This window comes from Branchiostoma lanceolatum, chromosome 2, assembly GCF_035083965.1.
Source record: "Branchiostoma lanceolatum isolate klBraLanc5 chromosome 2, klBraLanc5.hap2, whole genome shotgun sequence".
NCBI lineage: Eukaryota > Metazoa > Chordata > Leptocardii > Amphioxiformes > Branchiostomatidae > Branchiostoma > Branchiostoma lanceolatum.
The window spans coordinates 29,642,466-29,657,810 of NC_089723.1; the positions used below are offsets into that span (position 1 = coordinate 29,642,466).

Here is a 15,345-nt window from a genome sequence, read left to right on the forward strand (position 1 = left end):
GTAGGTTTCCTAGCGACTTTCCTTGATATTGCAACGGAACTTCCAGTATCGGTTTTTGTTGTTCTGAACTGGCCATGGGCCCATGGTCATGTTTTTTTTTTTGTCATAACATAACAAAACAGATAGCAGTTGTGCTCGGGAAGGAGTGAGAGAAAGCTGGGTCTCATAGCGTTTTTTTCAAAGGGGTGTTTTTGCTAGAGACTTTGCAAGAAACGGGAAAGGTACTCGGATGTTTTGTTTGTACATAACTTTGGGCTGGCAGAAAGTAATATTTGTATGTAACGTTACAGATAATGCAAATTGCGGAATGGAAAGTATGTCTGTGTTGGTGGCAACTGATGCCATCTTGCTTGTTCTGAGTAGTGCATTCCCACTGAGCTCTGTTATAATGAAATAAAATAAACTAACGTTACATGGGCATAAATAGACAAATAACAGTTACTCAAGCAAGTGGGTATGATTTTAGAAACGGTCAGACGTTTCAAGTAGCATCCACTTCTTTTCGTCAGTGACTCTGAGCAACTTTTAGTTACTGTTATTTGGCGTATCATATTACCTGGATGTCTAACGTTAACCTTCATCGACGTATAACTAGAAACAGGTTCATCTTCTGATCATTGTGGCCGATCCTTTTAGAAAATGCAAGACAGTGTTTGTTGTTCCCTTTCCCCGCTACAAACAGACTATTAAAGGACATTATAGGGCACACGCGTCCATGTACTTCATTAATTCAGTTTATTTTATGGTAGCAATGTTTTAGCGCCCTCTATCTGTTAATTTGCTTACTGTGGCATTACGAACGTCAACCGCATCGATGCAAGGAGTGCCACAGACACACCAAGCAGGTTCTGTAGAGCCTTCTTTGGTAAACCAAATAAAACGGAAAGGGTATACACAGTACATAAAGGTTAGATGGTGGGTAAAGAATTTCCCGTGACAGTCACATGCAACACACAGTTACAAATGTATCATAGAGGCTCATTGGCCAACACCCATGTGTAGTTGGAGGGTTGTCAGCGTTATTTTGACACTTCCAAAAGATCTGGAAGCAACAGCACCACACGTTTGCCAAGTTATAACACTATAAGACACTATAAGGTTTGTTAAAGACCGCGTTTATCGTGTCTGTTATTCATTGCAAGTCGCTTCTTGAATTCCCCGCGGTACAAGGACACCGAGCTGAAGTTAGCAGCCAGTTTAGCAGCGGTTACAAGGACGTCACTGTTATTTGGCGGAATAAAGTAGAACTGCAACAAAGTCGTCAACTTTGTTATGTCGATGCTGATTGGTCCACAAAAAATACTGACCAATCGGTGTAGATTAATTTTTGGTCTGCGGGAAGTAACCCGTATGTATCCCTGCAATAAGTATTGGACGTCAAAATCTATGTAACGTTACTGCTTTCATTTCCGATATGACCAAGCAAATTTATAATCACACTGTTCGACGTTACTTAACTACTAAATTTGACCAAGAACATTATATAGAAGCCTTTTTCGCATGTGTGCAGTTGCGCCCCCTAGCAGAACTCCAACCGACTGTTGATTAAAAGTCGGTCTGTACATTCCAGCTAGTACAACGCAAAGGTCAATGGCCGGGACAAAGTGAATTTCTAGAATGTGTGAAGAATATATCTACTTTCAACACATCATTACAAGCCAAAGTTTGACGTACATACCACAAGCGTTACAGGACGCACAAACGTGTTCATACTACATGGAGCAGTCTGTCCCAAATACAACACTGACATCAGAAATATAACCCTCTGGACGAAGGTAACGAATCAGATATTGTGTGGAGTGGAAATACCGCGGGTGTACGTGTGCCCTCCAACTCCGCTCAAAGTTACGTATACTCGGGATACGCTGGTGTTTTGTCACCAGGCTCGTTCCGATAAGGGAAAAAGAACACTAGTTCACAATGCACTTTGGTTTCGGTGGCTAGCTGTTATCATTAAAATCGCTTAGCAACAGCAGGTCCCAACGGAAAAAAACACACAGCTCGGTGTTCAGTTATTGTCTGCAAAGATAGAAAGAAGGTAAAAATTCGAACCCTTTAAAAGCGGCAGTAGATTTTTACATAGAATGTGATATCAAGACCTACCTTTTTCAGGTGCATCAAGTAATTATAAAGCTAAAGCGTCGTCGTTTGGTCACGTACACTTAACTGGTGCATAAGTTCATTAAATACGCAACAGCACGTGCTTCGGGTGGAAATAACTGTGTTGATGACAAGTGCACTATTACGTCCCTGTCTATTGAACTAACAGTCTACCGTGTCTCTGGTAATAAAAGTTAGGGTAAAATGTTTGTGAACAGGCAGTGACTTCCTTAAAATGGCGGCTTGAACACGAGAAGTTGAATATTGACATAAGGCGGTCCCTCTAAACAATGGAAACCATGGAAAACGCATCGAAAACCTTTAGAAACATCCTAAATACGATGCCATTTCAATAGATATGGGTTGAAGCTGAATAACTTTGTAAGAACTGGGGTCAATTACCAAGTTTGGAGCAAATTTTGATGGTTGTTTTTCGGCTCTAGAGTATGACGTCATGGCGTCAAAATTCATGTACTGCTTTCACTTTCGCCTAGGGCTAGATGTGGCACAAATGTGAAATCACACTGTCCGGCGTTTCTGTGTTAGAAACAGATTTTGTTGACTATCAGATGCGACCTTTGCAATTGATAAGGTAAAAACGAAGTCCCATAGCCTGTTAGAGGCTATAGGGGCAGTGGGTTGTTACCCTCTCTGTGGTGCGGTATTTAAAGGCTCCTTCCACGGCCTGTTACCTCACCAACCGAAGTCAAGTACCCATGCATTTGTACACCTGGGTGGAGTGGGGAAAGTCGTGTACGTTTAATTTGGAACTGCAGACATGTTCGTGACCTCTATCGTAAAATTTATCCCCATTAAACTGGTTGGGTATCGGACAAGAATTACATAAAATCGGATATCCCTTTTATAATCTAGAACTCTCGAGTTATGCTGTCCACAAACAGACACGCAGGGAAACAAACAAATGTACTAACAATCGGCACCAAAACATAATCTTTTTGTCTTATAGTACCATCCAAGATGAGAGTGGGGCAGTATGAATTTGGAAAGAAGCTTGGAGAAGGAGCGTTTGGCAAGGTCTACAAAGGCACGGACGTCACTACTGGCGGCGTTGTGGCCATCAAGCAATTGAAAATTGAGAACCTCAGTCAGCTAGAATGTGCTAAAAAAGAAGTGGAGCCATTGATTGCACTGCAAGATAAGCCTCATAAGCACATTGTTAAATACTTTCAGGGCAAAGTGGTGCATGGCAGTCTGTGGCTGGTGTTAGAATATTGTTCAGTGGGAACCCTGAATGATGTTGTAGTGGGACAGCCTGGCTTGTCAGGCTCAGTAAAACTGCGTCTAATGACAGAGATTGCAGACGCAGTCAGCTTTTTGCAGGTTCCCTGTCAAAGTACTTGATAGTATTTACAGCATGGGGCTACAAAATGTATTGTGACGTATGGGAGGCTCCTCCGAGCGTCGGTCTAGTAGGCCTAAAAGTGCCCAAAGGAACAAACAGCTTGCCAGCCCAAAGCCTGTGGCGGGTGGTGCTGCTGCAGTTGTTGGCGCATTGAGGGCTATGGGGATGGTTGGTGGGCCTATTGGGGGTATGGGGATGGTTGGTGGGCCAATTGGGGGTATGGGGATGGTTGGTGGGCAAGTTGGGGGTATGGGGATGGTTGGAGGGCCTGTTGGGGGTATGGGTGTGGTTGGAGGGCCTGTTGGGGGCATGGGGATGGTTGGAGGGCATGTTGGGGGCATGGGGATGGTTGGAGGGCCTGTTGGGGGTATGGGTGTGATTGGGGTGCCAGTTGGGGGTATGGAGATGGTTGGAGGGTCTGTTGGGGATATGGGTGTGGTTGGAGGGCCTGTTGGGGGTATGGGTATGGTTGGAGGGCCTGTTGGGGGTATGGGTGTGGTTGGGGTACCTGTTGGAGCTGTGGTAAATGGGGGTATGGTTGGGGGGCCTGTTGGGGCTGTGGTAAATGGGGGTTGGGTTGGGATGGGGATGTGGCCTTGAAATGGGTTTTTGGGTGAGGGGCCGAGGTGGACCTGTGGGTGGAGCATTTGCTGGCCTTTTTTCTATTACGTAATTGCTATACAGCGTCGATTTGTAATTTCGCTGCATGGGCGTGTGGATAGCAAATTTGTAAAGTATCGTTGGTATTAATGAGCGGATCGGTGTCTATTATGCTCGTGATCTTTATTGCCCATAGTTTTGTTGTTGTTTAGTGGGTTAATATTGGTTTGATATGTGTTGATCTAATCCTTGGAAACCCAGACTTCGGGGCTATGCTTGCATAGTGGTGAAGATCACACATGGCAAGCCACTAGAGATCACAGAAAAGTTAGCTTAAAGTGTATGATGTTTAGTTATGGGAATACTGTTTTGTCTTTGTTATTGCCCTTCTTTTACTGGTAATGCAAACAAACCGTTGCGTTGTAGTCAAACTACTAATACTGCATTCCGTAATCAGATTGCACTAAGAACATGTATGTCTTAAGCTCTGGGGTTGGACCTGATAGTGTCCAAAGATTATTTGATGCTTGATGACATGGATGACAAAGGCCGTTTTGGACACTGTCAACTTTGAACAAATAGAATATCAAAATGTTTGTAGCTTTCAGATGTAGCAAAATTTCGAATGCAAACTTTGCTAAGTATGAGGTAACGTCAACTGTCATAGCTCCATAAGGTAACCTGAGACTGCCACATTAAAACACAGTTTTATCGAGGCCTTCTTAAAGAATGTCATAAACACCTAGATATCTGAAGTGTGCATACCTCGGGCATATTAAACTGATACTGTATTAACAAATATCCTTAGATTTGCTTTTTCATTTTGGTGGTCTTAGGATACCCGGTGGAATTATGAAAGTTGACATTACGTGTATTGTATATATGTTTTGTCCTGGAATATATTTTGGTTCTCTCATATAAATTCTAACATAATTCTTATTTGAGAAGTGACACGATCTGTTCGATGAAAGATGTTTTGTAGGATTCTAAGTTTATGATTGAAAAAACAATAGAATCAGTCTTAGTATTAGTATAAGTATAAGTATAAGTATATTAATCGTGTAATGTTCTAATAAGAACCCCTCAAAATGTATGGAGCTAAGTTAGATTTGCAGTCAACGTTGTAAATATTCACTTTGGCCGAAACAGAAATATTACATTATGTTAATAGTGATCTCATCAATGATGGATGCAATTTCAAATCTACACACCCTATTTCCTTTTGGTATTATCTATAGCAGTATTTCCATTTGCCTCTAGGTATGTTATAAACTTATACCATTCATTGTTCTTACCAATCATGCAATGCGACTGAAGAATAAAATTTTGCTGTGTTAGAATTCACTCGTATTCCTCGTCTATTAATTATGTCTTATTAAGTTTTTGACTATTATTTAGTATGACTCACATGAATAACTGCTTGTTTTGGTACCTAGATGTTCATCAAAAGCCTTAAGATGAAAAACACTCCAAAGCAAAAATTTTCTAACTTGCTTATGACGTAGAAATAGTCTGTTTATCTTAAATATTTATACAAACATACTTTATGAAAAACAAATATATTTCTCGAAAGGCCACAAATAGTCTCTGTCAATAAGCAAACGATGCTTAGTAGTCTTGGGGTGTCAGCAGGGTAATCAGAAGAGTAACGACCCCCCCCCCCCCCACGTCTGCTTGGACATCAAATTTGTTTTGCCAGGCTCGTTCCCGACCAGGAAGGAAGTCCACAATGCACTTTGGTTTCGGGGAGGGACCACTAACGGACTGTTCATTGGTAGATATACATGTATAGTGAATCCATGAAAATAATCATCAAACACATTTACCTGTATTTCAAACCTAAAGGTCTTACCCCCACTGCAAAGCTGGATTTGTCAGGTTTGTTCACGTAAAAAAAGGGAGGTCGACTCAGACAGAAGTCACAAATTACGGTGGACTTTACTTTACTGCGCAACTCGGCTCAGTGACTGGTCCCTCTCCTTTCCTTGGATGAGCTCAAAAGCCAAAGTTCCCTTTACATGCCGCCGACGGCGACAACAAGTACGGACCGGACAAAACACAGAGCTCAGTGTGAAGTTATTATCTGGAAAGATAAAGAGAAGGTAAGCATTTGCCCCCTTACTTAGATTTGTACTATATTTTCACATAGAACGTGAGAATCAAGACCTGCCCTTTTAAGGTGCATCAAGTAAAGCCACGTCGTTTGGTCACGTACACCTTAACTGGTGCATAATTTCATTGATTAATTACGCACCAGTTAACTGAGACACATGTTTATGAAAAGTATACTATCAGGTCCTTGTCTAACTGTCTGTGTCTACTGTGTCTCTAGTAATAAGTAAAATTGTGAATCTGTTTGTGAACAGGTTGTGACTTCCTGGTGGCGGCTAATGAACATGAGAAGTTGAATATTGACATAAGGCGGTCCACCGAAACAATGGAAACCATGGGAAACACATCGAAAACCTTTAGAAATGTCCAAAATACGATGCCATTTGAATAGATATGGGTTGAAGCTTTAACTTTGTAACAACTGGAGCAAATTTGAATGTTGTTTTTTCGGCTCTAGAGTATGACGTCATGGCGTCAAAATTTATGTACTGCTTTCACTTTCACCAAGTGCTAGATATGGAAAAATTTGATATCACACTGTTCGGCGTTTCTGTGGTGGAAACTGATTTTGTTAAGTACTAAATGTGACTAAGAGTTTACGTTTGGTAAGGTAAAAACGTATAGTCCCATAGCCATTTTGTGGCCGAAGGGGCGGGGTTGTTATCCACTGTGTCTAGGGCACGGTATTCGAAGGCGGAGCCCACCCCTCTCCTTCCACCGCCAAAAAATTAATATTGGTAACGACTGGGCGTTGTTCTCTTTACAGTGCCAACCAAGATGAGAGCTCGAGTGGGGCAGTATGAAGTCGGAGATTTGCTTGGAGAAGGAGCGTTTGGCAAGGTCTACAAAGGCACGCACGTCACTACCGGGGGCGTTGTGGCCATGAAACGGTTGAAACTTGAGAATGACAGACAGGTAGAAAGTGCTCAAAACGAACTTAGCCCACTGTTGGCACTGAAAGATACACCCAATAAGCACATTGTTAAATTCTTTCAGGCTCAACTGATGCATGGTAGCCTGTGGTTGATGTTAGAATATTGTTCAGTGGGAACGCTGAATGATTTTCTGCTGGGACATGTGCAGCCTGGCATGTCAGGCTCAGTGAAACTGCGTCTAATGATAGAGATTGCAGACGCAGTCAACTTTCTGCACTTTAACAACATCGTCCACAGAGATCTCAAGCCAGATAACATACTGCTTAGTGGCAGCCGTGATAACCCGGTTGTAAAGGTAGCTGATTTTGGATTGGCTAAAGTTTGTGGTGTCGGAGACGGTTCCCTGTCAGAGTACTACATGTACACTCAGTTTGGTACGCCGTTCTTTCTGGCACCTGAAGTATTTCAAGGGCAAGAATACAAAATGTATTGTGACGTGTTCTCAATGGGCGTGATTTTTGTGGCCATGATTGACATGGGCCGGGAGGGAAATACTGTAGTTGCATTCATTAAGGATAGAATGGCCGGTGTCAAAGTCCCCATCGGTAGGGCCCTGCTGAACAATCCTCCTCCCAATCTCTCTGCCCACCTTCTAACCAGACAGAAAGGTGGGCCGCTGAAAAGGCTGTGTCTGTCTATGCTAAGTTTGAACGATCGCGACAGACCTAAGGCTGCCGATGTACTTGGAAGCTTGAGAAGTGTGCAAAGGAACAAACGGTTAGCGACCGCAGGGACCACAGTGATTGGCGCAGGTGTTGGAGCTTTGATTGGGGGACCTATTGGGGCTTTGGTTGGAGGAAGTGTCGGCTATCTTCTGAACAAAAAGCTGCTGTCAGGTTGATGCACGTAAAGCTCAAGCTTTTAAAAAAAGCTTTTAAATCTCATTTTTCAAACTAAATTTACATTGAAGTTGTCATCTTGCAGTTTCATTTTTTTCCAGACAGACAGACAGACAGACAGACAGGCAGGCAGACAGACAGACAGACAGGCAGGCAGACAGACAGACAGACAGACAGACAGACAGACAGACAGACAGACAGTGAGTTGCCTTGATCTGTGTTGATCCAATCCTTGGAAACCCAGACTTCGGGGCTATGCTTGCATAGGGGTGAAGATCACACAGGGTAAGTCACTGGAGAAGGTAGCTCTTACCCGCTGATTATGTCTTTTTTAAATAGATTATAGATACCATGACAGAGAGCATGGGTGGAACGTATGATTTGTTTGGCAAGATAGATTACTTTGGTTGCTTCATTTGATTGATAAGTGTACAGGGCCTCCATCTGAACTTCTGATTTACCACATCAAAAACACGGTGTTATCAATGCCTTTCAAAGAATGTCTTCAACACCTGGATATCTCTTTGACTTCGCCGTTTGGGTTTTATGTGGGGGTCTTAGGGTACAGTACTAGTACCCAGTGGAACTTTGTGTTGACGTTACCTGCATTGTATGATATAATTTTGTACTATGATGTTTCTTGGTTCTCTCGCGTAAACGCTGTCGGATATTAATCTTTACTTGAAAGGGACATGACCAGTTTGGTTCCAGATGTAGGACTCTAAGATTACGATCAAAATACCAACAGTCTTAGTATTGATTTCTTTTTATTGTGTAACGTTCTAAGCACCAATCAGAATGTATTTGCAGTCAACGTTGTAAATATTCAATGAGGTTGAAACAGAAAGTTTATAATATACATGAGCACTAATTAACACAAATGTGAGCATTTATCTCATGAATGATATGCAAAGTTAGATTTACACAGATTATTTTCTTTTGCTGTTCTCTATTGTCCTATTTCTTTTGCCTCTATATAAATAGTGAACTTATACAATTTACTGCTTTTACCAATGCTGTAATGAGGTTGCAAAATAAACTTTGCTGGGTTGAAAATCCACTTGTATTCCTCGTCTATTATGCCTGATTTAGTTTGTGAATATGTATGTATGTATGTTCGATGTGTGTGTGTGTATGTATGTGTGCATGTATGTGTGCATGTATGTATGTATGTATGAATGGTTTAGCATAACGACCTACTTCAATCATCTTGTTTTGGTACCTAAATGTTTAACAAAAGCTTTGAGAAAACTGACTTTCAATTAAATTATTTTCTGACTTATACTCTGATCAAGTATAAATGTTAATTTGTTTATTGTACACATTTATACAAAAAAATGGCATATTTCTGGACTGAGACCAGTCAAAGTCCCTGTCAACAAGCGAAACAGTATTCCCCGGATAAAATTTGAGTTTGTTTTGCACTATACGATGTTGCAATTGGTCAGATACAGCCACAATCACAGCCGCAATAGTCTCAGTTTCCAAAATATGTACATGTAGTAGTCCTACTCGCCAAATACATTATACACGCTTAGGTTTTATTGGTGGTTCCATCGTGATAGTCAAGAAAAGAAGGACTTCGAAACGTCACTGTAGATAGTTTTATTCCTCTTTGCCACATATCTAAGATTAACAATTCAGGCTTCAGAGCCCCTTAATATCTGTAAACATCGGGCAGAAAGCTCGACTGCCTTTGATGGGGACCTCTTGCGCATGCGGCGATACACAGTCAGTATTGCATATAAAGAAGGAACAGGTTGACACGCACTATTGCAATGGCATGGGCGAAGCAACGGTGCACTGATATAGTATACGATTTGACGTGAGGAAAAGAAAAGTATGAATACAGGTCGGAAGCGTCAATGTCTTCTTCCCTTACGCCATTTTAAATGGCAAAGTGTTGGTACCAAATATAATTTTGGAGGAACATCATTTTATTCAACGTTATTGTCACATCACTGTCGCACCAAGCGAAATTTCCCATTGAAAGTGCATTGAAATATAATCTCCTCAATGCACCGTTAACTATGATTTAACTAATATCATACTACTAAGTAATAACTATCGTATGTTCTATATAACATAAGGAAACTATTGTTTACACAACCAGCATTTTCTGAAGAGGGTTGTAAGAAACATTGTCTAGAGACAAGCCCTCTCCAGTCGATGTATCAGACTTTCAGTCTATGATAAAACAATGGCTATGATCTGTACTGCTGAACAAAGAAGTCAGTCTATGTATCATTTTTGACGGAGTTGAACGCGATGTTCTGCCGTGCTGTGTGTTGCTTTCTCTCGTGTAAGGAACGGGCGATCTGCTGGAAATATTTCTGATGCTGTTCTGTGGTTCGGTAAGGTCTCCCGTTTATACCAGTAGAAAAGCCAGTCCCTTTTTTCTGCACAGAGTCACCCGTGAATTTACCCTTATTAGAAGTCAGAGCGCCAAAATTTGGCTTCCTTCTGAACATCCTTTGCATGACCAGGGACTTGGCGGGGTCTCTTCTATCCGCGTGCCAAATGACGTTGCCTCGACCGTCGATGCCGAACGTTTCGTGGGTGACCTCGGGGCCTTTGGTGTACCTCAGGCGGGGAAAGTTGACGGAGTTACCGTCCAAGTCCGTCGTCCCGCCGCCGCTGCTGCCCGAGCTCGGGCTGAATGAAGGCGAGCTTCCCAGGTCCCAGGAAGACCAAGAGAAGGGGTGGGGGACAAACCGGCCCGTGGGGATCTTTCTAGTCCTCACGACGTCCGAAAGGTCGTACCGCAGAATCTTCTTGCCCGCGCCGGTGTATTCTTGGACGACTTTGAACGGGTACGGCATACCGTTTGTGAGAATGGGGAGGGGTTCAACCTCGTGGAAGTGAGGGAAGCCACAGCGAGTCGGCTGCATGGAGTGTCTCGTTGTCACACCGGCCTTTCTACTTGTTAACTTCGGTAGATTTATACATGTATTTTCTTCTACTGAACCGTGAACCTCGGGTGCTAGGAGGAAGTCGGCCTCTGGCCTGTGATTGTGGTCGCCATGGTCACTATAGTCACCGTGGTCGCTGTCTTTCGATGGATGAAACGTTCTGAAAATAAAAATTAAACAAGTTTAAGTGTCTATATCATGTTCACGTGTGTGTGTAAGCCTGGGTGCCATCCCATTTCTAATGGGGCTCCTACACTCGCTACCCTAAAGAAAATAAATATTTTTAGGGTAGCGAGTGTAGGAGCCCCGGTAGAAATAGGATGGCATCCAGGCTATATGTGTGTGTCTAGCCCACATAATTCAAGAATCTATGGATATCGATGGATTGTAGCGATATGTAATACATAGAAAGACAAAGGTCAAGGTCGATTTTGGATCTCCTGGCGGCTTCCCTAAATTCTGCAACCAAATTTCGTATTTTCGTAACGATATCGTCTATTAATATTTCTGGACATGCTACGGTCTTGTTACCTTGGATGCGTGGTTAATGGTCTTGATAGCATACATATTTGAATTTTTCACAACAAAAAGTCATATTACAGCTTTGGATTCACCTTGCACCTCTTAGCAATTCAGTATAATGTCCGAAACATGACAATCAATGGTACGTTTGCGTATTTTCGACAACAAATACTTTCTTACATTTGACACTTAACCAAGCGAATCCTTCCCCACTTGTACACAATGGCCATGGCCTTCGCGCCGGAATTTCTTTTGACCAACACTTTGTTCAAACGACATAACAGTGCTGCTTGCTTATTTGTTTTCTGTAGTATATTTTTCTTTTCTCTACAGAAACAAAATCCACCAAACATGTAAACTCAATATCCGCCACGGCTAAGTTCACTGCGTATGTTAGACGTTGTTTACACTAACATGTAATCCCTAGTAACGTTGCCTAGGCTCACAAATGTTTCCATGTAATGATCACTACAAACAAAGTTCCCGTGAGAAACTCAGCATAATCTAATTCTAGACTCGGCGTTGCACATTGTTAGCATACTGAAGTTTAGCAGACCAATACTTGGTTATTACTTCCCACCACACTTAAGTTTTGTAAACTAGACGACATAACTTTAAGTCTTTATGTTTTCAAGTTCGCCCGCCGGCCTTTTGAGTAGTCATGGACGTGACACACTTCGTTGAAAACGTGAAAAGCGTTTAAGAAGTCTGAATGAAGTTCTTAAGGACCCTGAACGAAGGGGTTCAAATTACTCACTCCCTCGCGGCGTGGTATTCCAGCTTTGTTCACTTTGTAAGGCTATTTTGTACCTCATCGTTAAGTCATCCGAATGATTTAGTGAAACGCATAGTTTTAGAGCGTGAAGCCTGCGTATAACCCACTTTAGGGCCCTATCACACTTGTGTGTATATTCAAGTACACATGAATTGCGTATTAACACTTTTTTGGTTTAAGTAAAAGTAAGTTGCTTTCTACTTTGACCCACCGTTGTGCAGCCTTGTTATTGAACCAAAGAAATGACTTCTTCGGCTGCAAACTTAACCTAAACCAAAATCATGTTACCTTGCCGCAGTAGAGAGGGCTTCAATAAATTCACAAGTCTATAGAGTTATAGTCATATAGTACAGAGGTTGCTTGTTCGTCTCAAGTTAGAAACAATGTAGCCTTACGAGGTAGGGGGTAAGAAAAGGTCACAACCGACTCCCTAAAATTTCCCCCCGACGCTCACTTCTGCAGCCAGACGGGGTGAATGGTACATTCATGTGCGGCCGTGCGAGACAGGGTACAGGGTTACAGTTAGCGGTGTTGCCTTCCGCAGAAAGCGATATCATGCCTCGCCGTGTACTGTAAACATGGGGTAAACAATTCACCTTTGGTAAGGCCGTTGTTGACACGACATGTAAATGTCCTACTTCTGGACCCTCCCAGTTTTGTACGTAAATACGCCTATTAACCAGTAGCTCTCTACGACCTATCTGGACAGTTATCATCCTCCTTTGCAAGTTTGTAAACATATGTCAAGTGGAATAAACTACTAAAATGTGGACATTAACTTGTAAAGACGCTGCTTGCTTAGTATGGAATTCGTAAGCTTGTTCAGTCTTAAATTAAAAACGTCTCCACCCCCAACAACTATCTCAAATAATCTCAGAGTTTGTCTTAAATGATCTCTCTAACAATTGGAAGACGAAGAAGGATCCCCCAAAAGATAGAATGTTATTCAAGGATTTGTCGTGCAACGTATCACTTTTCGCGTGGTTATAACTGTTTTCTTTACCCAAACTCTTGCAAGCTAGTTCCCATGACTAACGACCCAATAGACTGTCGACAAACAGTGCTCTATGCATTTACAGCGGTTGACAAATTTGTTTAGAATTGGTACACACTAAGAATGTTATGGTACGATCTATCAAACTGGGCGTATTGTATGTTAGGTGTGGCATTTCTGACAAGACACAATTTGACTTGCACGAAGCTTGTTTATCATGTGTCGTGCTATACATTTATTGTACTGGGAGATTCAATAGTTGGGTACACTTTTGGAATGCTGTGACAGATATATTAAATGGTTCTGTGTGTTTTAGTGCATGTCCATGATAAGGCCGGACTCGGGTAGTACTATATGCTATGGCGAAGTGAATTCGGCATGTGTCAATATGGCGGACCTTCATATTCATTTGCACCTGCTTACAATACACTTGGCAGTTGCTATTTGCAGAATCACAGCCTCACAAAAATCATACCGACAATATTTTGTGTACAGATTCTGTGAACTTCTAGTAGACCAGTTTTAGGGTACCCAATGTTATTATGGCTTGTCCGTAACAAGAATTTAGTCCATTGTGTGCTTTCTCAACAACAAGCCATTAAAATGTCAGACGATGCAATCACCCTAGGCAGACTGACGGCCTTTTTGTAGTAGTTCCATACCAGACATTTCCTTTTATATGAATAGCCCTTAAGTAACGTTCTGTTGTTGACAAGCCGTTAACTGCTCTGTTTATTTCAAGATATTGAAACCAATTCGACGTGACACTGAAAATTCGAATTTGAGTACATTTTTCGACTGCTGCGATAGCAAATGATGGTGATGTACTAAGATGGCAGACGATTTTATCACAAGATTACAAAACTATAAACACACGAGCTGAGGAAAAGGTCTCTTCACAAAACAGGAAATTGTGTTACGTTGTATGTGCTAAGATAATTCATAATTCTTAAGGGACGAAAACGTGTCATTCTCACAGCAAGTCTAAGTGCGTATTAAGATCAGATAAGATTGAGTTTTCACCTGTATTTGTTGTTAGTAGACGGGGCTTCGCTCTGTTCCTGTGCTTGTTTGGCTTTAATCATGGCCTTATGGAGACATGACACCAGCTGTTCGTTCCTACGTTTCTTGTTGTTCCCCCTGTCTCGATAATCCTCGATGTATTTCCGTATGTCCGAGTGGTGCCGAAATTCGTATAGGTCCGTGGAATCGTGATCGGGTCTTCGGGGAATCCTCGGCGGACGGCGGTTCACGTTCAGCGACAGGTTGGCGGTGTCTCCCGAGTGCACGCCGCCGGGATTTGACTGGTGACTGCAGGAACCCGGTTGGAACCAGCCCGTTAGCCTCTCCTGATCCGCCGCGCAGAAACACACCGCGGCGGCGGCGTCTTCGACCTCCCAGACCGCCACGATGTTAGCCACGGCCTCCTCCCCTACCGTCGGCGCTGTCTTGCACCGAGCCAGCATTTCTTCTGACTCCGTCGAGCACCAGGCTTCTTGTCCGCACGACGCACACCTTACAGAGTCAGGCTCCTCCTCCTCACAGTAATAGGATTGCGGCCTGCTTTGCATAATTTTCTCTCAACAGCCACCTGGCTTCATAACGTTAACACACTCAACAACATAACGTCTGCCATCGCGCACACACACAACAACAATAGTAATACAACCAAGGGAACCGCGGGGTTATATGACCCGTTATTTCGTGACGTCACGTACGAAGTTAAACAGCCGGCTAGATTTAATTACATTGACCCCATTTGTGTCCAATGGACGGAGTCTCTTTAACTAAGACTATCTTAGCCCACTGCTTATGCGGGGCTTTAGGTAGTAAGCGCATGTAGAGGACGAAACACTTTGTATTGTACACAATGCCAGATGTGGTGTACCCGCCATTGCTTGAGAAAGGATCACAGGAAGGATAAGTATCCAGGGTATCGGCGAAAACACGCTTTGGTATTTTGTAATACGTTATTCGAAGCTGCAATGGCTTTGTTCATCCGGCAAACGCGGAAAATACCGCCTGCAAATACAATTCCTTGATACGACCTAAATACTTTCTAAACTCCGCAAGAATAATTCAAAGTAGTTTCGAGATTTCTTTTAGTGAAAGCCGTGCTAGATGTAATTTACAACGCAAGTAATATCAATTCTATAACTACAGTTTGGCCATCTCATACGTCCATGACATGTC

The 15,345-nt window shown here is 42.5% G+C and overlaps 2 protein-coding genes across 2 annotated transcripts; one reads left to right on the plus strand and one right to left on the minus strand.

Annotated features, from left to right (window-relative positions):
- The first annotated feature begins 5,876 nt into the window (after window positions 1-5,876).
- LOC136428479 (serine/threonine-protein kinase PDIK1L-like) lies at window positions 5,877-9,009 on the plus strand. The gene is made up of 2 exons (XM_066418030.1): window positions 5,877-6,165; window positions 6,942-9,009. Exon 2 carries the CDS (start codon window positions 6,953-6,955, stop codon window positions 7,949-7,951), a length of 999 nt encoding a protein of 332 aa, XP_066274127.1. The 5' UTR covers window positions 5,877-6,165; window positions 6,942-6,952; the 3' UTR covers window positions 7,952-9,009.
- Window positions 9,010-9,539: 530 nt separating this feature from the next.
- Window positions 9,540-15,102, minus strand: LOC136428478 (uncharacterized). Its single transcript, XM_066418028.1, has 2 exons — window positions 14,176-15,102; window positions 9,540-11,021 (listed from the first exon to the last, which is right to left on the minus strand). The coding sequence occupies exons 1-2, from the start codon at window positions 14,721-14,723 to the stop codon at window positions 10,187-10,189; spliced, it is 1,383 nt and encodes a 460-aa protein (XP_066274125.1). The 5' UTR covers window positions 14,724-15,102; the 3' UTR covers window positions 9,540-10,186.
- Window positions 15,103-15,345: the final 243 nt, after the last annotated feature.

What these genes read in the sequence shown, in the direction of transcription:
- LOC136428479 (XM_066418030.1), top strand. Translation starts at nt 6,953, where the DNA reads ATGAGAGCTCGAGTGGGGCAGTATGAAGTCGGAGATTTGCTTGGAGAA.
- LOC136428478 (XM_066418028.1), bottom strand. Translation starts at nt 14,723, where the DNA reads ATGCAAAGCAGGCCGCAATCCTATTACTGTGAGGAGGAGGAGCCTGAC. An exon ending in TCTACTAACAACAAATACAG is followed by an intron (nt 11,022 to 14,175) that starts GTGAAAACTCAA and finishes TTTTATTTTCAG; the next exon opens with AACGTTTCATCCATCGAAAG.